Source organism: Arvicanthis niloticus, chromosome 17 (genome assembly GCF_011762505.2).
Source record: "Arvicanthis niloticus isolate mArvNil1 chromosome 17, mArvNil1.pat.X, whole genome shotgun sequence".
NCBI lineage: Eukaryota > Metazoa > Chordata > Mammalia > Rodentia > Muridae > Arvicanthis > Arvicanthis niloticus.
This window is the reverse complement of record NC_047674.1, coordinates 18,683,895-18,711,128: the sequence shown is the minus strand read 5'-3', so window position 1 is coordinate 18,711,128 and position 27,234 is coordinate 18,683,895. Positions and strand designations below refer to the sequence as shown.

At 42.3% G+C, this 27,234-nt stretch overlaps 1 protein-coding gene and 3 non-coding genes across 4 annotated transcripts; all 4 read right to left on the bottom strand.

Moving 5' to 3' along the window:
• Nucleotides 1–17,133: 17,133 nt before the first annotated feature.
• Ncl (nucleolin) lies at nucleotides 17,134–26,215 on the bottom strand. The gene is made up of 14 exons (XM_034521155.2): nucleotides 25,939–26,215; nucleotides 24,849–24,965; nucleotides 22,964–23,486; nucleotides 22,566–22,742; nucleotides 22,381–22,467; nucleotides 22,054–22,195; nucleotides 21,441–21,565; nucleotides 20,281–20,404; nucleotides 19,653–19,807; nucleotides 19,066–19,189; nucleotides 18,567–18,700; nucleotides 18,009–18,135; nucleotides 17,464–17,687; nucleotides 17,134–17,331 (listed from the first exon to the last, which is right to left on the bottom strand). The coding sequence occupies exons 1-14, from the start codon at nucleotides 25,954–25,956 to the stop codon at nucleotides 17,258–17,260; spliced, it is 2,151 nt and encodes a 716-aa protein (XP_034377046.1). The 5' UTR covers nucleotides 25,957–26,215; the 3' UTR covers nucleotides 17,134–17,257.
• On the bottom strand, nucleotides 17,814–17,946 carry LOC117722824 (small nucleolar RNA SNORA75). Its single transcript, XR_004608590.1, has one exon. It is a non-coding gene; the product is annotated as a small nucleolar RNA SNORA75 (small nucleolar RNA).
• Nucleotides 18,380–18,459, bottom strand: LOC117722826 (small nucleolar RNA SNORD20). The gene has a single exon (XR_004608592.1). It is a non-coding gene; the product is annotated as a small nucleolar RNA SNORD20 (small nucleolar RNA).
• LOC117722825 (small nucleolar RNA SNORD82) lies at nucleotides 22,267–22,336 on the bottom strand. The gene has a single exon (XR_004608591.1). It is a non-coding gene; the product is annotated as a small nucleolar RNA SNORD82 (small nucleolar RNA).
• Nucleotides 26,216–27,234: the final 1,019 nt, after the last annotated feature.

The window sequence follows — 27,234 nt, the reverse complement described above, 5'->3', positions numbered from 1 at the left end:
TTTATTTTATGTGCATTGGTGCTTTGCCTGCATGTATGTCTATGTGAGGGTGTCAGATCTTGGAATTACAGACAGTTGTGAACCACTGCCATATGGGTGGTGGGAATTGAACCTGGATTCTCTGGAAGAGCAGTCAGTGCTCTTAACTGCTGATTCATTTCTCCAGCCCCTTAGCCCCTCTTTCTTTCTTTTTGAGACAGGGTCTTACCATGTAACTTTGTCTGGCTTTGAATTTGCTATGTAGACCAGACTGGCTTTAAATTAAAAGAAACCCACCTGCTTCTGCCTCCCAAGTGCTGGAATTAGTGGTGCAACTACCATGCCCAGTTTTAGTAGTAGTAGTAGTAGTTGTTGTTGTTGTTGTTGTTGTTGTTGTAACTATATGTGTGTGCGTGTGAGTGTGTGTGTGCCATAGTGCATGTATAGAGAGTAGGGGACATCTTTTGAGCACAAGTTCTCAGCTTTCATTTTTTTTTTTCCTTTTTCCTTTTTTGGTTCTTGGAGACAAAGTTTCTCTGTGTAGCCCTGGCTGTCTTTTTTATTATTTTTTTATTGGATATTTTATTTATTTACAACACAGATGTCATCCCCTTTCCCTATTTGCCCTCCCTAGAACCCCCTATCCTATACCCCCTCTTTCTTTATGCTTTTATACCATTTTGATTACATGCATGTATTAAGGTCAGTTCTAGGTTGAGGGTCTAGCAATACAATAGATGCAAATAGTCAAGAAACAAGCAAGACAATAAACACAAATAGTCAAAGAAAAAGCAAGGCATTAAACCCAATTACGTGAACACTCCTGTGATCACTGTTTCTAAAGGCTTATCAGGATGACCAAAGTATCTGAGCCTACTTCCCTATCCTAGCCCAAGGTCATTTTCATGTCTAAAGCCTACTTCCTTGTTCTAGCCTAAAATTAGATTCCTGTCTGAAATTACTTCTTTGTTCTAGTCTAATGTCAGATTCCTGCTTGAAGCCTACTTCCTTGTCCTTGGCCAATGTCATATTCCTATCAAGCAGCCTATTTCCTTGTCCTTGGCCCAGTTTCTTGCCAAGCAGCCCCAAATGCTCTCTACCTCTCTCCCTTTTTTTATTTCATTAACAAGACTGAGCCTGTCTTAGGTTGTTCTGACAAGAATGCTTTCCTTACCCATCATGGAATATGCATTATCAAAGGCAATGCATTTCTGTCTTAGGTTGGTAAGCCTCTGTGCAGAATCTTACCCGTCCTTGGCTTGTCAGCCTGTTAATTTAATAACTCTGTCTGGGGGTCCATTTTCAGGTTTAAGCCATGTACTTTGTCTGCCAACATGTTGATGTTGTTAAAGATAAGCTTTAACATGATGGGCAGGAATAAAGGAATAAAAGTATTCCCAGGACAAGAAGGGCTAGCCTGATCAAGCTATATATGCCATTCCTGAGGTTTGATCAAAATGGAAATACTGAGCTCAGGCCATGAATAATTTTATTGGCATTATCTGCAGTATCAAAGGTCAACAGAGCAGCATTCTTTAAATTCATAATCTCACTATGCAAAGTTAACACACCCAAATAAGTGTTAGGATTATGCCAAATATCCTACAGGTGTCTTTAAGCTTTTTTCTAATTATAATGACAATATTGTGAATTTTAAAAGTGACACTACTCCAATGATATTTGTCATGACACTTGGGATGGCTTCTAACTCTTTTTTTTAATTTTATTTATTATTATTATTATTATTATTATTATTATTATTATTATTATTATTATTGGTTTTTTTGAGACAGGGTTTCTCTGTATAGCCCTGGCTGTCCTGGAACTCACTCTGTAGACCAGGCTGGCCTCGAACTCAGAAATCCTCCTGCCTCTGCCTCCCAAGTGCTGGGATTAAAGGCGTGCACCACCACCACCCAGCTGGCTTCTAACTCTTGAACCCTGAACCTTCTTCAGATAATTTGAATGGGTTATAGAGCATCATTTGTTGTTCCAGATACCTATATAAATCCTTTTGTATACTCAATACATTAGTAACATTTTTTTGCTAGATGGTTAACAAAAATAGTTGTCTTAACTCCTTGTGTCAATGCTATTGCATAAGCAGTGGTGCTAGCAGTTAGTGGAATTAAAGCTGTTATATCAGCAATAATCAAGCCTGCTACCCTCTTGCTTCTGCTTAAACCCTAACTCACTTCATCCAGCACTTTCATGCTTTCTTCAGAGAATCAAGTTTTTCTAATACTCAGGGCAGTGAAATAAAAGCTGGTTGACAGACCCCCATAACAGACATGCCAGGTTTCAACACACTAACATAATTGGAAATTATACTGTCAATGCAAGTTACAATAAATACTGTAGAAGAGACAAAACCAATTTTAGTTTGACAATTAAAAGAGCCTTAAAACATGCACTAACCCTTGTTTGAAATCCAGATCCTGTCCCAACGTTATCTCCTGCTATCCTAACATCATAGCGAGCTGCAGCTAGCTTCCAAATATATCTCTGACAAAGTCCAGATACAGTCTCCCAAAAGTAGACTGTTATTTCCCATCTTGGATTGATTTCTAGACCAGTATATGATTGAGTCCTAATAGCTGGTCACCTTTAAGAAGAATACAAGAGACATAATTTCTCTTTTTGATTCTCTATCCCACAAGGTCTAAAAATTTGAGGCAAGGCAGCTTGTCCCATCTGGGATATAATCAAGCAAAGGTGATTCAGGAACATATGTCCAATACCCCAGTCACCCTTCTCAGGGCACTCAGCAAGCTCACAGGTCAGTATCATTCTTTGTCTCAGCAACAGTATGTCTCACCAATCTTTTTAAAGTTCCATGGGCCTCTACCAAAATACCTTGTCCTTGAGGATTATATGAAATTCCCCGTAATAAATTGTTGACAAAATGTCTCGACTGCTCAACTACAATTGCCAGACCCATTATCTGTTTTTTTATTGGATATTTTATTTATTTACCTTTCAATGTTATCTCCTCTCCCATTCCCCCCAAAACCCCTTATCCCTTTCCCCCTCCTCCTATTTCTATTAGGGTGTGCCCCCACCATCCTCTCATTCCCCCTTCTCCCTGCTCTCAAATTCCCCAACACAAGGGAATCCAAACTTTCAGGCACCAAAGCCCTCCACTTCCACTGATGCCTGGCAAGGCCGCCCTCAACTACCTATACAGGTGGAGCCATGAGAGCCTCCCTTTGTGCTCTCAGGCTGGAGATTTTAGAATGGCTACTCCAGCTTGTTTCATAGGACCATTTGCTTGAAAAATTGTTTTCCAGCCTTTTACTCTAAGGTAGTGACTGTCTTTGTCACTGAGGAGGGTTTCCTGTATGCAGCAAAATGCTGGGTCCTGTTTATATATCCAGTCCGTTAGCCTATGTCTTTTAATTGGGGAATTCAGTCCATTGATGTTAAGAGATATTAAGGAACAGTGATTGTTGCTTCCTGTTATTTTTGTTATTAGCGGTGGCATTGTTTGTGTGACTATCTTCTTTTGGATTTGTTGGAAGAGGATTACTTTCTTGTTCTTTATAGGATATAATTTCCCTCCTTGTAGGAGCTTTCCTGCTATTATTCTTTGTAATGCTAGGTTTGTGGAAAGATATTGTGTAAATTTGGCTTTGTCGTGGAATATCTTGATTTCTCCATCTATGGTAATTGAGAGTTTTGCTGGGTATAGTAGCCTGGGCTGGCATTTGTGTTCTTTTAGGGTCTGTATGACATCTGTCCAGGATCTTCTCACTTTTATAGTATCTGGTGAGAAAACTGGTGTAATTCTGATAGGTCTGCCTTTATATGTTACTTGGCCTTTTTCCCTTACTGCATTTAATATTTTTTCTTTGTTTTATGTGTTTGAAGTTTTGATTATTATGTGACAGGAGGTATTTCTTTTCTGGTCTAGTCTATTTGGTGTTCTGTAGGCTTCTTGTATGTTTATGGGCATCTCATTCTTTAGGTAAGGGAAGTTTTCTTCTATAATACTAAAGTTAAAGATATTTACTGGCCCTTTAATTTGGGAACCTTCACTCTCATCTATACCTATTATCCTTAGGTTTGGTCTTCTCATTGTGTCCTGGATTTCCTGGATGTTTTGTGTTAAGAACTTTTTGCATTTTGTGTTTTCTTTGACAATTGTGTCAATATTTTCTATGGTATCTTCTGCACCTGAGATTCTCTCTTCTATCTCTTGTATTCTGTTGGTGATGCTCGTGTCTACGACTCCTGACTTCTTTCCTAGGTTTTCTATCTCCAAGGTAATCTCCCTTTGTGATTTCTTGATTGTTTCTACTTCCATTTTTTATGTCCTGGATGGTTTTGATCAATTCCTTCGCCTGTTTGATTGTGTTCTCTTGTAATTCTTTAAGGGATTTTTATGTTTTTTCTTTAAGGGCTTCTACCTGTTTACCTGTGTTCTCAATTTCTTTGAGAGTGTTATTTATGTCCTTCTTAAAGTCCTCTATCATCATCATTAGAAGTGATTTTAAATCTGAATCTTGCTTTCCTGGTGATATGGGGAATTCAGGACTTTCTAATGTAGAAGAACTAGGTTCTGATGATGCCAAGTACCCTGGGTTGCTGATGCTTATATTCTTGCGCTTGCCTTTTGCCATCTGGATCTCTTTAGTGCTACCTTCCCTGTCTCTGACTGGAGCCTGTCTTTCCTATTATTTTGGCTGTATCAGAACTGTGTGGGATGGGTGTTGCTGCTAGGATTAGAGCTGAGGCCCAAGATTTGCTCAGTGCTCTGGCGCAGACTGAAAGGAAGCAGTACTCCAGGCCAGGAGTGAATTCCTGGGTCCCAGTGGGTCCCAGTTACTCCCTGTTTGGGGTGGGTGTTGCTGTCTCCTTGCCTAAGATACTGCATGGGTTAGAGCTTCTGGGATCCCTGCTTCCTCTGGGTTTTGTGAAATTGGGTGCAGAGCTGCCGCCCGAGATTTGCTCAGTGCTCGGGCCCAGACCGGAAGCTCCCTGGCTGTCTTGTCTACTCTCACTGTAGACCAGGCTGGCCTTAAACTCAAAGATCTGCCTGTCTCTGCCTCCCAAGTACTGGGATTGAAGGCATGCACCACCACCACCACCACCACCACCACCCTACCACCACCACCACCACCACCACCACCTTGTAGCTTCCACCTTAAGGCACAGTCTCTGCACTGTGTGCTCCAAGCTGACTCTGGTCCCCAGCTTCTGGGCCATGCTCACGACTTCACCTCTCATCTCTCAGGAGATTCTGGGATTGTAGGTATGTGTTACTTAATCCAGCTTTTTCCCCCCCACATAGGTTCTGGGGATTGAACTAGGATTGTCAAGCTCTTGCAGCTGGTACTTTTACCCATGAGCTATGGAGCCATCTTCCCAGCCCAGAATTCACTTTTTTCCTCTGCTCCCCTAATCCTGGTGTGACATCGAAGCAAACACCATCATCCAGGCTGACGGGAATTGTTTTGTCCCTTGGTTGGGGTTCTACTCTCAAAACCTTCCCAGGCTTTCTTAGATTCTGTGAGCTACCCCTTTGGTCTCCAGGGCTGTTATGACTCTGTGTGAATGAATGAATGAATGAATGCACTGTTAAGTCCCTGGGATCCAGCCAAGAACCTTCTGCCAAAACCCATTAACCTTGCACTGTGAGGACCTGCTGTCTGGCTCCACTCTGCCTCTTTGGGAGAGTTTCCTTCTTTGGGAAATACAATTTTATTTTTCTTCAGGATCATCTGCCTCTGTGTGTGGTATGTGTGGTGTATGTGTGTGTGTGTGTGTGTGTGTGTGTGTGTGTGTGTGTGTGTGAGAGAGAGAGAGAGAGAGAGAGAGAGAGAGATCCGGGGCATGTTGGGATGTTGGGCAAGTGCATGCAGTGTTTCCAGCCCTGGTCATTTGCTTTTACTCATCATGCCCACTGTGCAAAACTACAGAAGAGTGCTAAGGACGAACCTCAGCTGAGGGGGTTTGTCTAGCAAGGCTGAAGTTATGCATAAGCCACATGAACTGGGTATGGTGCCACACACCTGTTCAAGGCCTTAGGTTTGAGTCTTTGCCTCCTACAAAATAAATAGATACCCCCACCCGCTTATGCTCCAGTCTGAATTCTGACCATAAATGAAGTGCTATTACAAGATTTAGAAGGGAGAAGTGGAAACTAACCAGCCACACACTGAGATACACAAAGAAAATCATTGCTCCCTGGTGTCCAGTGAGCAGTTGAGAGCTTAGCAGATTTTCTGTAGCTCCAGGTCTCCCCCTAGCGGTCATCTGTTTTACAACCTCAGCTGCCTGTGATCGTCAGTAAGATCTCCCCATTGGTCTTTATCTCCTAGAACCTCTCTGACTTTTTCCTTTTCCATATCCTTTAATTCTTCTGCAAATCTATAATCCCTTGAATCAATTCTCTTTCTTTTCAGAAGAAACATGGTCCTTCTTTTGGGCGAAGTGTGGGGTCCCAGTAGCTCCAAGGTTCCTTTCTCCAAGCTAAATTGATAAGTTGTCACTGAGGTATGATGGTTGATTTTGAGTGTCTTAATTGGATTGAAGGGATGCCTAGATAATTGGCAAATTCCTTTGATCTGTGTGTAAGAGTTCTTGTGTAGGACACTGGCTTATGAGTCTCATTATAGAGCCCAAGCCATACTTCTGCCTCCCCCTTCCAAGTGACTGAATTTAACAGGTATGCACCATCATACCCAATTTATGTTTGTCTGTGTTGAAAGACACCTTGCTACGGTGGGAGGGGTAAAAATAAACTTACTGAGTATACTTTATTGGTTCCTTAGCATTGAACTTATGGCCAGCAACATCATGCTGAATTTTCCCTGGAAGGCATGTCACAACTTTCTTGCATTAGTAACCCATGTCAGCTTTTTAGAACTGCATGTGGGGACCACATTCAACAGGGATATCATCAATTAAAAGTACAACCTGTGGGCTGGAGAGATGGCTCAGTGGTTAAGAGCACTTCCAGAGGCCCTGAGTTCAGTTCCTAGCAACCACATGGTGGCTTACAATCATCTGTAATGAGATCCAATGCCCTCTTCTGGTGTGTCTAAAGACAGCGACAGTGTACTCACATAAGTAAATAATTCTTTTTAAAAAGCACAACTTGCAAAAACTGGGGACTAGAATTTTAAAAAACATAACTACTTATAGGAAAGAAAGGTGCATGCCTTTAATCCCAGCACTTGGGAGGCAGAGGCAGGCAGACTTCTGAGTTTGAGGCCAGCCTGGTCTACAGAGTGAGTTCCAGGACAGCCAGGGCTATATAGAGAAACCCTGTCTTGGAAAAAAAAAGAAAGAAAGAAAGAAAGAAAGAAAGAAAGAAAGAAAGAAAGAAAGAAAGAAAGAAAACAGTAAGAGATCACTGTCAATAGACCAAAGATTTTGCCACTCTGTATGCCTATAAATGGCATATACATACATACATACATACATACATACATACATACACATACATACACACACTGTGTGTGTGCAGGTACTCATGGAGGCTAGAAGGAGGATGTCAGAACTCCTGGAAGTGGAGTTAATAGGCAGTTATGAGCCAACATGTAGATCCTGGAAACTGAACCTTGGTCCTCTAAAAGAACAGCAAGTACTCTTAACTACTGTGCCATCTCGACAGCCACCCAAGTACTGATTTGAGTCACAATTTTTTTAAAGATTCATTTATTTCATTTATATGAGTACATGGTAGCTGCCTTCAGACAGAAAAGGGCATTGGATCCCATTACATGTGGTTATGAACCACCATGCGGTTGGTGCTGGGAATTGAACTCAGGTTAAGAGCAGTCAGTGCTCTTAACTACTGAACCATCTCTCCATCCCTTGAGTCATGAATTTTAATAAATAGATAAATTTGCAAATATGAAGTCTGTGGATAATGAGGACCGAGCTATGTTTGAGCTTTGTATCTAGAATATCCCCCAAAAGCTCACGTAGTAAAGGCTTGGTTCCCCAGTTCCTGGTACTGTAAGGGGCAGTGGTGGAACCTTTAAGAGGAGTAGTCTTGTTAGAGTAGAGTGGTGTGGGGCATGCTCATGCTTTCCTTGAAGGCCTTTTCTCACTAAATCTTGTGTTTGCAGTAGGGCCTTGAGCATGCTAGGCAAGTGCTCTACCCCTAAAATATACCCACAGCCCATAGACTGTATATATTATGCTTATTCCAAGTTATTGACTTGTGTGATTGTAGAGGCTGAAAAATCTAAATTCTACGCGGGGGTGTGGCATTTTGCAGGAGCTGAAATTCATGTGCAGAAATATATTATTTCTGCATATATTATCACTGTCCCCTCCCCTGGCTGAAAAATATTCAGCAAAAGTGACAAGGCACTGGAGATGGTGTCAGCATATTAACTGTTCAAATCATTGAAGTGTTCTGGGACCCCAATAAATCATGGGGGTTTTGCATCCTGACTTTTGCCCAGTTCTGGCACAAGACTTCCCCTAAACACAGGTACTGGGGATTGACCCTAGGATTTCATTGGTGAGCTATGTCCCTAACCTTTTAAATTTTTTTCTTGAGCCTAAGTTGCCCAGACTGGCTTTCAGCTCACTCTGTAGCCCAGATAAGCCTTTAATTTATGATTCTCCTATCTCAGCCTGCTAAGTAGTTATAGGACTGCCTGCCCAACCAAGTTCAGCATTAGAGCCAGAATTTATTGTGTGTCTAGGCATATGTGTATATTGGGGGTTACTTGTGCTTATGAAGGACACAGATTGCATCAAGTGCCTTCCTCAATCATGCTCTATCTTATTTTTGAGACAAGGTCTCTCACTGAACCTGGAGCTCACTAAGTCAGCAAGGCTAGCCCAGCCAGCAAAGTCCAGGATTTTGGCATGAGTGATCACTACATGTAGCTTTTTTATTTGTGTGCTGGGATGTGATGTCTACATAAATGCATGACCAGTACTTTACTAAGCCATCTCCCCAGTCCAGGACCAGAATTTATTCAGAATGTCTTCAGTTGGTTGAGGCTTTTCAACCAACTGATTTAGGCTTGTATGATCATTTAGGATAATCTCCTTTACTCCTCTCCACAGCAGAAAGTAGGTTCGTGGGAGGCAGAGGCAAGTGGATTTCTGAGTTCGAGGCCAGCCTGGTCTACAGAGTGAGTTCCAGGACAGCCAGGGCTACACAGAGAAACCCTGTCTCGAAAAACTTAAAAAAAAAAAAAAGAAAAGAAAAGAAAAGAAAAGAAAAGAAAAGAAAGAAAGAAAGAAAGAAAGAAAGAAAGAAAGTAGGTTCGCTGCAGAGGACTGTTGTCTACGTAGACTAACATCTTAAAAGGCCATTGAAGTCCTTGGAAGAAACTGCACAGGCTTGGCTTTCCTATCACACTACAGTAGCCCCATTGAAGGAGGAAACCATGAAGATTACCTCGTATCTGTTTCACTTTCAGTCATAAACACAACAGGACACAAAAGCAATGGTGTTTCCTTTGCTGGAAAAAAATGCTTGTGGCTGTTAGAATGAAGCCAGCAAAACTGAAAAGATCACTCTTGGAAATACATGTGAAGATACACATATTTAGCCAGGCATGATGCCACTTCTGAAATCATGGCATTAGAGAGGCAGAGACAGGAACATCTGTTGCAGGTTCAAGGTCACCTTTGCTAGGGTCTAGGACAGAACTATACAGGGAGTCCTTGTCACAAATAGTAAAGAAACCAAAAAAAAAAAAAAAAAACAAAACCCATGAAAGCAAGTTTTTTCATTTGCATTTTATTATTTGTGCCTGTGTGTGCGTGTGTGTATGAGAGACAGACAGACAGACAGGTGGGAGTGGAAATGAGGGCATACACATAACACATATGTATGGAGGTCAGTGGACAACTTCTAGACTTGGTTCTCTTTCTACCATGGGCCATGGGTCCCCTCAGGTCATCTGGCTTGAACAACAATCTCTTTTCCACTGAGCTATCTTATTCTGTTTTTGACATACTCATCATTCATACTTCCTCAGCCTCCCAAGTGCTAAGATCACTCCTAGTTTGCAAAGAGGTATCGTATAAAGAAAGCTCAATTAAAGAAAGAGATTGGGGTGCTTGAGAGATGGTTCAGTGGTTAAAAACACTGATTGCTCATCCAGAGGTCCTGAATTCAATTCCCAGCAACCACATGGTGGCTCATGACCATCTGTAATGGGATCTGATGCCCTCTTCTGGTGTGTCTGAAGTACAGCAACAGTGTACTCATAAATAAAAATCAATCTTTTTTAAAAAAGGGATTAGGGGCCTGTGGGTAGAACTCAGTGGTTGAATACTTACAGAATATGTGAGAGGCTTGAGTTGTACTCCCCAGTATTGGTGAAAATTTGTTTTTCAAGATAAGGTTTCACTGTGTAGTCCTGGATGTCCTGGAGCTCACTCTATAGACCAGGCTGGCTTTAAATTCACAGAATCCAGAGTGCTAGGATTAAAGGCATGCACCACCACTGCCTAGGCTGAATTTTAAGTCCAGGTCAGAACAAGTGGAGTACTCCTTTAATTCCAGTACCTAGGAGGCAGGGGCAGGTGGAGTGAGAATTCAAGCCAACCTTTGCCTACACTGTGATGCTGTTACAAACAAAAAAAGCAGGGGGGCGGGGGGCCTTGGATGATAGGCAAGGCAACTAAATTCTCCCACACTGAAAGACATGAAAGAGAACAGCATAGGCATGAAATATATGGAGTTTTTTGTTAGAGCAGAAAACACTAGAAGTAGTTTCTCCGGCTGAATGACTGTCCATACCTCTTTATGAGAACTTCTCAACTTGAGAGCTTCTGATCCTCCTGCCTCCATCCTAAGTGCTGTTTACAAGTGGTCACCACCATACACAGTTGTATTGTTTTTCTTTTTTGTTGGCTATTAGGATGGCATTCTATACTAACTGAGCTGTGTGTCAACAGTTCGCCCGTCCCCCGTCCTCCCCCCCCCCCCCCCCCCCCCCCCCCCCCCCCCGTGCCTGAAGATTTCCCACTGTCAAAGTGCTTCCTTTGTAGTTATCTTCCCAATCTACAAAAGCCATGGGTGTCTGGAAAGTGATTTTGTCAAACAAAATTTTCCTTGGAAAGAGAAGCTTCATTGTCTCTACCAACCAAGATGCAATTTTGCCATCTTATTTAAAAGGAAGCTCTTGTGTCATCACCCAAGGCTGTGCTGTGTGTGCAGCACTTCCTCTCTATAGTTTTGTCACCATTGATGGAAGCCACCAATTTAACCACACATTGTCTCTCAGCTGCTGTATTCATAAACCTTGAAAGGGGAAACTGCTTAAGTGTTCCTTTCTGGGTTCCTGAATCATTTTCTCAAACTGTCAGCAACGGTCATTTTTCCTGAAGGGAAAAACAAAACAAAACCCAGATCTAGAAACACTAGAGGTTTTTTATCCTTTCCACGGTTTACCGTTAATTATTTAAACGTTTAAATCACTGTGTGATATGCATGTTCAGGTACATGCTTGCTAGAGGCCAGACAAATGTTGAATTGGTTCTGTGACCTTATAGAGGTCACAGGCTGTCATGCTTGGTGGCAGGCACCTTTACCAAGTGAGCTCACTGGCCCTCTTTGCAGATATTTTTAACCAACAAATGCAATGTCTTCCTACTTATGACCAATTAATGACCAAAAGTTAACATTATGATGTCCCTAGAACACTTACAATCTTGCTTTGATATGGAAGAAGAAATTAGAAATGGCACCCTTCCAAATCAAACACTGGGAAAATCTGTAATGATAGAACACAGACACAAAGGATTCTCTATCAAAATTGCTTTACAAAGAAATCTGCTGACACTCAGAAACTTCACTACTTCTCAAAGCTATTTCAATCTTGAGACCACCCAGGTTGAATCAGATAGCTATCCTTTCTCACCTATGATTCAGCAAAAGATGAATTTGATGTTAGGATGAACACATTAAAAGTGGCTTTAAACCTCATATTCAACGAAAAACAAACTCAGGTTCCACTAGCTACTTGTCACTGACAACATACAAGATGCCACTTAAGGGATAAGACATCTCTTTTAGTTCATTGTTTGGCAGGGAAGGCATAGAAGCAAGAGTTGCTCATGGCAGCTGGGAAATAAGGCTGCTTGCTCATGTGGGGACAGATTAGGGAGCAGAGACTCAGCTTTCTCCAGGCTTTTTATCCAGTCTAACACCCTAGCCTGTAGGGATGACACTACCCACATTTAAGGTGGGTCTTTCTAATTCAGCTAGTCCTCTCTGGAAATGCCCCCAGACACACTCAAGGGTATGCCGCAGTGTTGTCAACTGAACTGATCTAGAACGAAATAGGAGATATGCTTCTAAGTATATCTGTAGGGGATTATCTAGATCAGGTTAATCCCTGGCTATGCCTGAGAGGTTGTCTTGATTAGGTGGAGGTAGTTCCACTCTACCTCAATTGCCTCAGGTAGGTACAACCATTCCTAGATTGGAGTCCTAGTCTTCATGGAAAGGAGAGAGCTAGCTGAATACAAGCACCCATCACTCTTTTTCCTGACTATAGATGCAATGTGACCAGCTGCTTTAAGCTCCTGGCACCCTGATATCCTTGTCCGTCATGATGTATTATATTCTGAAACTGTGAATCAAAATAAACCCCCTTTCTTTAAATTGCCTTGGTCAGGTATTATGTCATAGCAACATGTAACTAATTCACTAATACCCTAGACACTTATCAACCTGATCAAGTTTATAACTGATATTAGCCAACAGAGATAACAGCTGCAAATCTATTCTCTGGCTCTAGACCACAAAGAGGAAAAACTGCAGGCCAAGAGTGATTAAACATGCCTTTGATCCAGCACTCAGAAGGCAGAGGTGAGTGAATCTCTGGGAGTTAAAGGTCAACTAGTCTACATAGTGAGTTTTAGGATAGCCAAAGCTACATAGTGAGAGAGATTTTCTCTCAAAAAAACCAACAAAAACCCAACAGAAATTTAAAGGAAAAAACAAACAAAACAAAAGAACTGCAATCACTTAATTATATGTACAAGCTGAGGCCCTGGTCTAATTTCCAAGTACCATAAAAATAACTACCAGATAAAATTGACACACATACCCTCAAAGTCAGTGTTTAGCCTGGTTTTCTACAAGTGTGCCAAGATCAGCCTGATTTCTGGGCAACAGAGGGGTACTAAGGAGAGGCTGAAGAATGAGTCTGGAAATTTGGAGAAAACATGAACAAGAGCAGTAAATTTGACATAAAAATTGTTTCCAACTTTTTCTAAATATTAAACTTTCCTCTCCATTTTAAACTTAGGTATATATATGGGGGCTTTGCTAGCATTTATGCTTCTACACCATGTGCATAAAGTACCTAAGAAAGCAGAAAGGGACTCTGGATCCCTGGAACTACAATTACTGTGAAGCACTATTTGGATGCTGGGAATTGAACTGGGGTCCTCTGCCACAACAGCCAGTGTTTATCACTGCAACTCCTTATTTTCCACTCAGTGATTACAATGGCTCAAGAAAAAACACAGCTGGTATTCCTAGGATGAATACATTAAGTGGCTTTAAAGTGAATCTCATATTCTAGGACAAACAGAAATCCAGATTCTGCTAACAACTTATCACTGACAACATACAAGATGCTACTTAAGGGAAGAAAAGCAGGTGTTAGAAGGGTCACAGCTTAGGTATAGGACTAAAAGCAGAATGTCAGAACAAAATGTACTTGAATTAGCAAGATTAAACCTAAGTCCCACCACATGGCCTCTAAATGTGGGTCAATGTCCAGTTTAGACATGCAATGAGAAACAACTCTCCATAATCCAAACAAGTATTTAACCACAACTCATATTAAAATTACAAATAAGGGGTGGCTCAGCAGTTAAGGGCATTGGCTACTCCTCCAAGGGGACACAGGTTCATTTCCCAGCACCCACATGGCAGCTCACAACTGTTTGTAACATGGTGGATCTGACTCCCTCACACACACATACAAATAGGCCAATGCACATAAAAATTTACAAATGACTTCAATCACTGTAGATGTTTAGGAATTTGCAAGAAAAGAATTTAAATGACAAAGGGCTTTGTAAACTGGAAGCCATGAAAATCCTAGAAGACACTTGAACTAGAGAGATAGCTTCTCTAGAGTCCAGAAAAACCAAGTTTGATTCACAGTACCCACATGGTGGCTCACAAGTACTGGAAGATCCACTCTCTTCTGGCCTCCTGTGGCACTGCATGCACATGAAGACTTACACACCCATACACATGAGCTTCACTAAAGAGCCTAGCAGAAAAATCAGTGAACTAAAAACCAGACCAATAGAAAGTATCCAAATATTCAAAGAGAAAAAACATGGGGGGAAAAAAAAACTAGCTTCAATGGCAGTATCAGGTTATCAGTATATATCAGGTTATCAGTATAACAGATTCCAGTAGAGAATGAATGGGACTGAAAGACATTATTTGAAAAATAATGGATGAGGATTCAGTTAGAAGTACTGATTGTGGTTGTGTATACCTGTGATCTCAGCACTTGCAGCTGAAGATATCAAAGACAATCAGGTATACACCGTAAAACCCTATTCAAAATAAAACAAGCAAATCCCCCAACCCAGAGTTGGCTTTTTCAAAGGATTAAAACGGGCCTCAGTCTATTATCTAATATTAATGTGTCTCTATATAATGGAGTCTGACATGGTGGTGTGCCTTTAATGTCAGCACCCAAGAGGCTGACAGTCTTGAGACCAGCCTACTCTACCTATTGAGTTCCATGATGGCCACAGGCTAAAGACTGTCAAAAATAAAGATGGTGGCCTTGAAGATTAGTGAGAAGCCGATGACCAGGATCCCTAAAACCCAGATAAAAAACCACTGAAATGATGTGCATTCTCATTTCCACATTACTGTTGCCAGAAGCACTTGGAGCTTGTAGAGTATGAAGCCCAGAAGAGACCCTGCTTCAAAAGGTAGAAAGATCCTGTTAAGAACACACAGGTTAATTGGCCTAAAGGTCCTCACCTACAATGTTGAGTGTTTCCTGGAATCAGTTCCTCACAATGTTGAGTATTTCCTGGAATCAGTTCCATCATCTCTTAACTTAGCATTTAGTAGGCACTTAATGGAAGATAGCATCCAAAACTAGGTTTTTTTTTTTTTTTAACTATTTAAGGCCTTGAGAACTGTTATTCATGGCAAAGGGTTTACCATTAACTGAATGTTAGCCTACAAGATGCTAATCCTAGGGCTACAGAGCTAGCTCAGCAGTTAAGAGTACTTGCTACTCTATAAGTAGGTCCGAGTTCAATTCCCAGTACTGTCCTGAAATATTAACTAGTTCCAAGACAATTTGACCTCCCCCACCTTCTAGCCTCTGGGTACCATACATACATACAGGACCCATACATGCAGGCCAAAACCCACAGAAAAGGAGAAAATCTTGCCTTCTCCCCTTCCTTTCCACCTCAGTATAGGGTCAGAGCTATGCCCCTAGCATCTGCCTATTGTTCCTAAGAGGTTCAGGCAGGTGCAGGGAAACTGAAAACTACATTGGGCAACCCCAAATCACTAGCATATTTAGGAAATAAGCCATACTGACAGGCTAGTCAAATAGTTAAAAGCAGGCTGCTATTGCTATTTAAAAGGCTTTGCTGCTTTTTAAAGACCTCTACACAATGCTGTGGCTATTCTACCACCAGATGAGTTTGGTGTTCTCATGCCCTTATGTTGCCACCTGCTGGAAGAATGAGAAAAGGAAACCACCATTTCTGGAAGGGTGCTTACTGCTTTTCTAAAATGTCTGCTAAGTCCCTCCAGTTTAGGGGGAGCTATTCAACTGTAAACCTGATGACCGTACAGGAGATCACCACAATCCACAAAAATTATATGCCTGCTTAGCACCAGAACTGTACCATTTTCTTTGGTGTTGTCTTGGGGTCTTCTATGTAGCCCTGGCTATTTGGAACTCTACAAGCTAGCCTCAAATTGGTCTGCCTTCTGTGATTAAAGGCAGCTGGATACCCACAGCTACAAGCCACTAACTTTTAACTAGCAGAACCAAGGGCTCCCCACCAAACAAATCTAGTGCCCATCTACCTTACTTTTAGGAGAGACTGCAATGGTCATACCACATACTCAAGCTACCAGACAGGTTCTAAGAGCTACCCTACAGAGGGTCTTTGGGTTTGTTGAGAAAAAGACTCAAATAGCAGACTTGCCTTTCTTGAAAGTCAATTTGTTAGGAGTGGGACATGGAAAAACACCTACAGGAAACAGTTTCTATTAAGGTTAGCTAGGCACCTATGCCCTAAAAACAAAAAGTGTATGGTAATACATCCTTGATAGACCACTGAAAGTCCAAGGGCCAATGTACTCCTAATTATACTGGACCTCTAACAACACAAACTTCCTGTTAAGTGAAGTCAAAAAAAGGCCAGTTTCCTCTCTGCAATTAAGTGAATGTCATAACCAGCTGCCACTTACAAACTGTTTCCCAAAGCTTTTCTAAGATTTGAAAGGTTGTTTTTGGCCTTTTCAACACAGGGTCTCTTATGTAGCCGTCACTATCCTGCAACTCAGCTCAGCTTTGCTTCCTCTGGGATTAGATTATGTCACTACCACCTAACTGCTGAGGTTTGGTACTCAGTTTTGACACTGAGTACCTATTGGTTGCTCGTGTGAGCTTTTTTTTTTCCCCTTGGTTTTTCAAGACAGGATTTGTTTGTTTCTCTAACAGCCCTGTTTGGAACTCACTCTATACACCAGGCTGGCCTCAAAGCCAGATCTGCCTGCCTCTCCCTTCCAAGTGCTGGGGTTAAAGGCATGTACCACCATACTGGCTGTGTCAATTTTTCAATCCAATGGGCACCATTGGTGACTTGTCCAGGTCATTTCAGATTACACTGTGCTGTTCTTATTGTGCTGGGAATAGAAGTGTGTATCACACAAGCTCTTGTATGGCATTTCCAGCACTGATCCATGTGATCTATTGAACACTTGTCCAGTACACACCCATCTAAGGTACAAATAAGATTAAATCCTCCAGATCAAAATCATGATGAAACCATCCCCCCAACAACCAATTTTCGTATTTGTAGCTGGTACTCTCGAAAGCAGTAGGAACACAACTCAAACTCCCACTGGGCAGAGTTGGTCTTGCCAAGCTCTTAAGCAACGATCCAAATGTAACCTCTAGGAAGTATTAAGTCTGGCAACAGAGTTTAGGATCTTTACTGTCTTGGAATGTCCTTAAAAGGCTCTGTCATTGAACAGGTAACAGAGTAAAAACCCCAGAGTCCTTTCTTTAAAATGAAGAGGGAAAGAATGGGATGGAAGGAACTATTCAAACTTCGTCTTCTTTCCTTGTGGCTTGAAGTCTCCTCCTCCTCTGCCGCCTCGGAAGCTTCCTCTGCCTATAGGAAGGAAAAACATCATGAAAGGGTGATACAATTAGGAATTGACCTCCCTACCCAAGGTGGTGGTTAAGACATAGGAATGAAATCATAGGAATCAATCAGAAGTTTCAGTTCTTTTCCCTTCCTTACCTCCAAAGCCTCCCCGGCCTCTTCCACCAAAGCCACCTCTTCCACCTCTGCCTCCACCTCTGCCTCCGAAACCTCCTCTGCCTCCACCTCGACCACCAAAGCCACCTTCACCCTTAGGTTTGGCCCAGTCCAAGGTAACTTTGTTTCCATCAATTTCTCCATCTTCCATAGCCTCCTTGGCAGCTTTGGCATCTTCCTCACTATTAAAGTCTACAAAACCAAACCTAAAACACAGTAAAAATCACCCATTTTAAATTAAGTACGTACATTTTACAGTAACATAATAGCACAAAGTCAGAGTGACCATAAAGCACTCTTTAGGCCCCCAAAAAACCCCCACCAGTATCTGAGATTGTCTCACACAACAGCCAAATATACCTCTGAAAAAACAGAAGGTAAGTGCTAGTTCTGTGAACTCTCTCTCCTTCTCGTGCGAATCCATAATCTGTCACTGGTTGACAGAAAGGAGCTCAATGAGAAGATACTGCAGACCCAAGTTCTCCATGCAAAATTCACTAAAAAGAAGCAAGACTATGTCTTCTTACCCTTTAGAAGAACCAGTTTCCCGATCAGTGACTATTCTTGCACGAACAGAGCCCTCAAATGATTCTTTTAAGGTCTCTTCAGTGGTATCCTCAGACAGACCTTTGACAAACAGAGTTTTGGATGGCTCTAGAAAAGAAAAATGCCTATTTTATAGGTTTCACTATGAACCCTTGGTGAGTACTGCCACATTCTGCTGAAAGCCATCTCTGACACTGACTTTGTTGTACAATGTATTTCTTTACAATGTCTTCTTTTACGAGGAAAAACAATGCAGGTAAATTAAGGTTAAAAAAAAAAAAAAAAAAAAAAAAAGGGACTACACCAGATCAGGGCAATCAAATCCAAAAGTTGCTGCTTTGAGCTGACATAGCTGGATCAGAACTTGACTATCTAGAGGAATTTTCTTGAGATTTCATCAATTGTTTCTCAGGTAATCAGTCATCATATCCAGTTGTCATTACTCAGCAACAGCATAAAGACAGCCCCAAATAAGCATGGACAAACATAAAATCAAAAAATGTCACCCAGCCCAAGTCACATCACATCAAGAGACTTACGACTTCTTGCATTAGGTGATCCTCTGGGTCCTTGCAACTCTAGCCTGATTGTTCTGCCCTCAATTTCCATTTTATTACAGGAATTTAAAGCTTCTTTAGCATCTTCAAATGAGGCAAATTCTATAAATGCATACCTGAGGATTGAAAATCAGTTCTCAGAAGCCTAGAAACACGTGACATCAGCAGGTAATTACCAATGCTATCAATATTTACTATCCTTTGCATAGCTAAAACTTAAGGGTTTTTTTAGGCTAACATGACAGTCTTTTAATCTTATGTATAAGAGTATGCCCAGCCATTAAAGGCACACACCTTTAATCCCAGCACTTGGGAGGCAGAGACAGATAGATTCGAGTTCGAGACCAGCCTGGTCTATAGAGTGAGTTCTAGGACAACCAGGGCTATACAAAGAAAACCTGTCTCAAAAAAAAACAAACAAACAAACAAAAAAACCCAAAACAACAAAGAGTCCAGCCCACATCTAACATAAAAATTTTACCCTTTAGATTTGCCATGTGGGTTCTGGGGCACTTTGATAAATGTTGCTTTCTCAAATACTTCCTGAAGAGTTTCTTCTGTTGCACTGTAGGAAAGGTTACTTAAAACCAAAGTCTTTGATTCACCTGCAAGTATAGATACCACATTAGCAAGAAATGTTAGAAAGTCTGTATAAACTAATGCAATCAGTGAGCCACATATAAAGCACGTTTCCAACCTATTCCATAAAAGGTTAACAGAAACAATGGCACTTTAGCCATGGACCATATACCATAAACCTAAGAACCAACACCACAGTGTATATCCATTATATACAGTAATCCCCTTCTTGTTCCGTTCATATTCAATCCAAACAGATGACTGTTCTTTGTTGTCCTAGAGTATTTCTCCAAAATATAGTTTAAGCCATTTAAAGGAGAAAACACAACAAAGCTGTATTTGCCTACTATACTCCAACAAAAATGATTTCAAATAGCTTTTATTCATGAAAACTTATCAGCTATATATAAAAAAGGTGAACTAGCTAATCATAAAGTACAAAGATGCAAATGATCCCACCTCCACTGTACAATTAACCCTTTAACTTACCACTCCAAGTGCTATTCTTTCCAGTTCTCTCTTGCCTTTGTCCTTTCTCTCCAGTGTAGTAGAGTGAGACAGATCGTCCATCAATTTCTGCTCCCTGCTTTTCTTCCAAGTTTTTCTCGGCATCAGCCTCAGACTTAAATTCAATATAAGCAATCCTGACATAATCGGGAGTACAAGCACAATGATATGTTAGACAATTACGGTGTGAGCTTACATATTTATGACTTAGTTATATGTGTAGTATTTAATGAAACAGGTAGTAGACTGTTAGTGTTCACTCTTTTACTATATTAGCTCATCTTTAAAAATCATCCTTTAAACTGGCCTCCTTACTATTACATAAGAAGGAAAAATGAGTCACAGACTGAACTGCCTAGAATCTCATTTCTCTCAAAAACAGGGAAGGATACTACTGGTAGCCAAAGATGCCAATTTGGATTGAGGCCAGACTGTAAAATTGATCACAGCTTCAAAACTCATCAGTTAAGCATTTTTAATCTTAGAACTTGAGAAGTGGAGGCATTCAGTTTTCTGGCTATGAAGTTTGAGCAGCACAGACTATTTAAGACTGTTAAGGGCAAGAGAGGGAAAGACTAAACTCAAATTCTTGTTAACAAAACATACATACCCTTTACTTTTCCCATCTTGGCTGACTAATCTGATCTCCATGGCATCTTCAAATACTTCTTTTAATTCATCCTTGGTTATGTTGAAAGAGAGGTTTTTGGCTAAAAGTGTTCTTGCAGCTCGAACTATATTAAAAAGATTTCAGTACATCATCTTCCAAGTCACAGAAGAGTAAAGCAAATAGTTCTTATAAAGGACCTAGATCTATGCTATAAAAATGATGGTATAAGGGATGGGAAGGTAGATCAATGGTTAATAGCCCTTTGCTCAAAGAGGACCATGTTCAATTGCCAGCACCCAGTCACCTGGTACTCACAAACATCTGCCCAGTTTCAGATGAGGCTCTCCTGGCCTCCCTGGACACTAGGCAAACTTACCTCCTACTTATGAACATGCATATAATGTTCCCCTAGACCGTACATATTCGTATTAAGAATTAAGAATACGAAAAAAGTCTATTTTGAGTTAGTTCCCATCTCTAAGATACCTCACCATTCATATGGATCATTCTACAATCAGCAACAGAAGCGTATACCCAGTAAGCATGAGATAAGACTGCAAATTGAGTACATAGCTACCTTGTAAAATGAACAAAAGGGTTGGGACCAAGGGTATGTATGTAGCAGTTTTAAGAGTGCTTGCCTAGTATGTAGAATGCCCAGGTTTAATTTTCAGCACAACCAAATAAGAAACAAAAGTCTTCAAAACCAAACTCTGAAACTTAAAATAGGTATCAAGAATTCATTCAAGAGATATGTAAGCCTTGAGCTCACCACATGGTGTGCACATGTGGTCATAGATCAACTTGGGAGGTTTTTGAGACAATGTTCCTCTGTGTAACAGCCCTGGCTGTCATAGAATCACTTGTTCTTTTTGTCTTCAAACTCAGATCTGCTCCTGAGTGTTGGATGTGTACTAGCACAACGGGCTGTTTCTTTATGTGGCTTCTAGAAACCAAGCTTTTTGCAGCAAGCATCTTTACTCACTAAGCTTTCCATCATGCCAACTCCGACATTATAAATCTCAGAAATCAAACTTGTCAGCAAGCACATGACCCATGTCATCTCACTGGTTCACAATGAAGATGAAACTAAAAGAAGGGGGGCCAAGACTGTCTCCTAAGTCTGTTAGTATCCAGTTAGCCCAGACCCTTTTACATACCTTTCTTACTATCTCTTCCTTTTGGTTTCTCTAGTTTAATTTCATTGCCAAACACTTTTAAACCAGTGAGCTCCAAGGCCTTTTCTAGGTCTTCAGCAGACTCAAAGTCCACATAACCAAATTTCCTTGAAGATACAAACAAAAACAGATTAGAGGGTGATCTACACTTATACCATGTGGTACTCACATGGACAGCACCTACAACACTAACAAAATAAAAGGAGATCATCCTTATCTCCCATAAAACCAAGTACATGTACCAAGACACAACAAATTCACGTTGGTCTTTTCACTCAGTAGCTGGCGTGGACCCTGCTAAGTACTGAAAATCCTTTTTTGCTAAAAGCATTCACTATGACTATGCAGATCCAGTCATAGATATTGCCAAATGTCAAATTCTTAAAATTGCTATTTGACACCATCAAGTCAAACCAAGGAATTTCAAATAACAGGCCCTGATTTGATGATTTAGTTCATTACTGTCCAATCCGTGTATTTAAGGGCATGAGAAATGACAACTGTTCTTTATTAATGTAGTTAATGTTTAAGGGCATGGAAAAACACAACTGGAAGGTAAAAATACTAGCTGAGACACATTCAATGAACAACTCACCTATTTGTACCAGTTCTGACATCCACAACAGCAAGATCATTTTTAGCAAAAAGTTCGCTGATGGCAACTTTTAATTCAGCAAACGACTTGTTTGGATTAAGGTTTCCAATGAACAGATTGAAAGGTGTAGTTGGCTCTGACCCTGCACAGAAAATGAACTTTTAGTCTACTTTTCATTCAACAAATGAATTTCATCATTAACTTTATTATAAAGCACATCAGCATATTGCATTTCAACCCAATGTTTCAGTATTAAGTCCCTTTGTCATTCATCACTTGTGCTATTGCTACTCTGATCTCTTTGTTCCCCCAGTTTTCCAGGCTTACCTTCTACTTTCTGTTTCTTGGCTTCAGGGGCTTCTTTCTGCTTGGTCATCTCCTTCTTCCGTTTTCCAGGTGCTGCTTTAACAGGTTCTGGATGTTTTAAAATGTCATTCATTAGTAGGCAGACATTTTAGCATTTACATTAAGCATTACTTAAATCAGCATACTTTAGAAGTTAATTTGGTTACCTTCCTCCTCTTCTTCCTCATCCTCTTCCTCCTCCTCATCGTCTTCCTCATCATCATCTTCATCCTCTTCCTCATCATCCTCCTCCTCAGCTACACTCTTTGCTTTCACAGGAACAACTTTTGCAGGAGCTTTCTTTCCTTTGGCTGGTGTGATCTCCATAACTTCTTCCTCAGAGTCTGAAAGAAAGATGGCTCGCTCAGCAGGCAAATGCATTTGCTACCAATCTAGACAACATAAATGCTACAAGTATTAAAAAAAATTAGGTAAAGAAATGAAAACCTATTAAGTTATATTATAGAAAGAATTAAGATCACAAATCAAATGAGTTTCTAATATAATCATGAAACAGTCAGGGAATGTACATGCAGTGCTCTCAATACCCTAAGCTCTAACTCACCATCTTCATCCTCTTCCTCATCATCTTCATCATCCTCTTCATCTTCTTCCTCATCTTCTTCATCCTCTGAGGCAGGAGTGGCAGGAGCTGCAGGAGCTGCTTTTGATGGCTTCACTCCTTTTACTACTACTGGTGGCTCAAATTCATCCTCTTCCTCTTCCTCATCATCTTCATCTTCATCCTCATCGCTATCTTCTTCATCTTCTTCATCTTCATCCTCATCACTGTCTTCCTTCTTGGCATTTTTACCGTTCTTAGCCCCCTTGGCTGGAGTGACAGCTCCCTTTTTACCAGGAGTTGGTACCAATGCTTTTGCTTGTGCGGCTCCCTTCTTACCAGGTGTTGGAACTACTTTGGCTGGTGTAACAGCTTTCTTGGCTGGTATGGCTGCTGCCTTTTTGCCTGGGGTAACAGCTGCTTTCTTAGCTGGTGTGGGAACTGCAGCCTTTTTTGTTTGTGAAACAACCACCTTCTTTGCTGGAGTTGTGGTAGCCTTTTTGCCTTTTTTCTGAGGGACAACCACCTTGAAATCAAACAAATAAATGATATGCATTCCTCTATATCCAATGCTATGTTAAGATACTAACAAACACTAACTTTGAGCACAAGATGGACATTAGATACGTTTTTAAAAAGTCAAGAGCTGGAGAGATGGCTCAGAGCACATGTTTAACTCTTGTAACAAGTGCAACACCCACATGTGGCTGTAATTCCAGTTCCAGGGGAACTAAGTACATTCTAGTGTGAGGGTACCAAGAGGCATGCTTAATACACTCACACATCAAGATAAATGTTAAACCCTGTAATAGGGGAGATGGCTCAGTAGTTAAGAACACTGACTGCTCTTCCAGAGGTCCTGAGGTCAATTCCCAGCAACCACATGGTGGCTCACAACCATCTGCAATTAGATCTGACACCCTCTTCTGGCTTGCCTGAAGACAACTACAGTGTACTCATATATGTAAAATAAACAAAAATAAAAATGTTAAAAAAAAAAAAACCACCATGTAATAAGGATACATGGCTTTCAACACTTAAAAAACTCTTAAATCAGCACCTGAGCTTTTCTGATTGCCTGACCATAAAAACTGTCTTGAGACACTATGTACTCCCAGCTCGCTGGAATTCAAAATTCCTATTTCTGTCTCCTGTGCATAGACTGTCTTTAAATGGACCTTAAGAGTGTCAAATCTAGCAAATAGGCAATTAGCAGCTCTTCACCCATACAATGTATTTTTAACAATGATTGGCATTACATTTCATACAGTACGCTGAAGATCAGTGATAGGGACCAGTACTGCAAAATCAAACATACAAGATAATAGGAATGATACATTTTTGCATAAAGAACAAGAATTTTTAAAAAGCTACCCTCTCATCTAAATAGTGTCCAGCTTAGCCCCTTAGTACATAGAACAAATAAACCCACATGGTACCACCTAAGCTATGAGACCCTGACTCCAACTCCACCTAAATCAAAATCTGGGTTTCTCACTAAACTTCCTGTCATATGGCTGGATACTGTGGCTAATACCTTAATTAAGGAGAAACTATCTGAGGCTGGTCTACAGCTTTGTGTCACAATGTCCTGCCAAAATTCACAAAGCCAAGTAACCATGGAAAAATAGGCTAGAATAAGCCGTTTCCCAAAAACAAAACGAAAATAACCCCACAAATCTATGGAGAACGCTACTCAATACAGCATAGACAGCCTCCCAGATCGACTACTATACTCAAAATTACTATCAAGAGCAACAAAAGGTTTGCCACCCAACTCTTTACTACATTAGTATCCTGTATCTGACAAAACCTATGGACATTCAATCCCACTGGTTTTTATAGCTGCATCTTAAACTTTAACACCATTTTCCAAACAGCTTCCTACCTCCTCTTCTCCACTGCTGTCATCTTCATCTTCTGACATTTCTTCATCTTCACTATCTTCTTCCACCTCCTTTGGGGGAGGAGCCATTTTCTTGGACTCACCGTGGGTTTTGCCGGCCTACAAATGCACACACATACAATAAAAAAAAAAAATCACAATCACGTGCGCATTTTAAACCACATTCTTTCTTACTGTCTAAAGAACACAAGGCATGACACTCTTCTGACAATTTTTTTCTGAGAACCACGCGCATAGTTTGTCTTTCCTTCCCACAGACAACTGAGCAGACAGAACTCTTCACCAGGAAACAGCCACAGGTTTTTTTTTTTTTTTTTGAGTCTACTAGTCGTGGCCCCGTATTTTCTGGCACCTCCCACAAAAAAAAATGCAGTTAAAGGCATCACTCTAAATTATCTGCTGGGGGAGGGGTTATCTCGAAAGCACCTGTTAGAAGCAGCACCTCTGTAACCAAACTACTTCCGACTTCCTCAGGCTTACAGCCGAACCACGTGGAGCCACCAGGCAGGTCACCACGCGCTCCCTGAGGAGCCCACCACGTGTCGCTCTACCGGTCACGGCCGGAGACAGCGGATCGCTGGGCAAGCCACCTAACCCCACCCTGCTGTCCCCCTTCGCGGTGTACGGACACTCCCCCACTGTCCGGGACACGCGACACGTGCGGAGCGCCGCAACCCACGTGGCGGGCCGCGCACCGGAGCACGTGCGCGGGGAGGCGGGGCCCCGGGAGCGCTGGCCGCTTGAGGTTGGCGCTCGTTTCACACGCCGGGCCTGCGCCCCTCTCGGCGCTCAACTCCTCCAATTTCTCCTCACACCGACCCCTGCCGCCCGGTGCACTCGACCACTCGACATCGCCCTCCCGGAACCTGCCTCAGCTCTTCTCATCCCCCTCGCCAAGTCAGAGGGCAAACACCGCGAGACCTCCCGCTAGTCGCGCGAGACTTCCCCCAGCATGGCGCCCTCGAACGCGCCCGGGATTGCGCGCAGGCCCTCCTCCCCTCCGCGACGGGCGCGCGCGCGTCCCTCAGAAAGCAGGCCTAGTCGCCCGCGTCCGCGCGCCAAGGCCTCTTACCTTTGCGAGTTTCACCATGATGGCGGATTATGGCGACGGCGCGGGTGGAGAGCGAGCAGCTCAAAAGAGCTTAGTGGAACCACGCGAAGCCGACTGCAGTGGCGGGTAGTGAAGGCTCTGGAGCACGTACAACCGCCTGCCAGCTACCGCTAGCGTCTGAGGCAAAAGACTGAGCCTGCCCAGTAATCGCCTCTGGAAAGGCGACGAAGGTGTCCTCGTGACCTCACCTCCACCAACCAGAGCTCGCGTCCGTCCCCCCAAGCCAACCGCGAGCCTTAACCCAGGACAGCGTGGGGCGGGCCTAAAGCGTGGGGAGGGCGGGGCTGGTAGGGGCGGGGCCTGACGTCTGCTCCTAAGGGCGGGATTAGTTTTGGCCAAGACGGACGTTGACTGGTCGGTGTGCAGGTCCTTTGAGTGTTCCTGAGCGGCCCGCTCTCCACGCGCCTGCGCAGTGAAACTCCAGAGTTTGGCGCGGCTTGTGTGTGGCGCGAGTGGGTAGCGGCATGGCCCGGATTCCCTTAAGTATTCGTACGCAGCATGGACGTCTATGCTCAGGTGGTCTGGGCTTTTCTCAGGGGTTTCCCCCGCGCTGCGGAAGCCTGCGGCCCACGGTGGACTTCGCGGGGGCCCCCAGAGTGTTCACCGCGCGGTCCTGCTGAAGAGCTGGAGAGCGCCGGAAGGCCTAGAGTTGACTGGGGCCTATCAGCGGGCCTCGGCCTGCCCTCCGTGGAGCCCAGCACACACCTCTTGGCTGTGGCGGCCTGGTGCGAGCCACCGCTTTTCTGAGAGCGCCTAATAAAAGCAATTGTGTGTGTGTGAGCAGTGCACAAACAGTCCATTTAATCTCAGTGTGTGTGTGTGTGTGTGTGTGTGTGTGTGTGAGCAGTGCACAAACAGTCCATTTAATCTCAGTGTGTGTGTGTGTGTGTGTGTGTGTGTGTGAGCAGTGCACAAACAGTCCATTTAATCTCAGTGTGTGTGTGTGTGTGCAGTGCACAAACAGTCCATTTAATCTCAGTGTGTGTGTGTGTGAGCAGTGCACAAACAGTCCATTTAATCTCTGTGTGTGTGTGTGTGTGTGTGTGAGCAGTGCACAAACAGTCCATTTAATCTGTGTGTGTGTGTGTGTGTGTGTGTGCAGTGCACAAACAGTCCATTTAATCTGTGTGTGTGTGTGTGTGTGTGTGTGAGCAGTGCACAAACAGTCCATTTAATCTGTGTGTGTGTGTGTGTGTGTGTGTGTGTGTGTGAGCAGTGCACAAACAGTCCATTTAATCTCAGTGTGTGTGTGTGTGT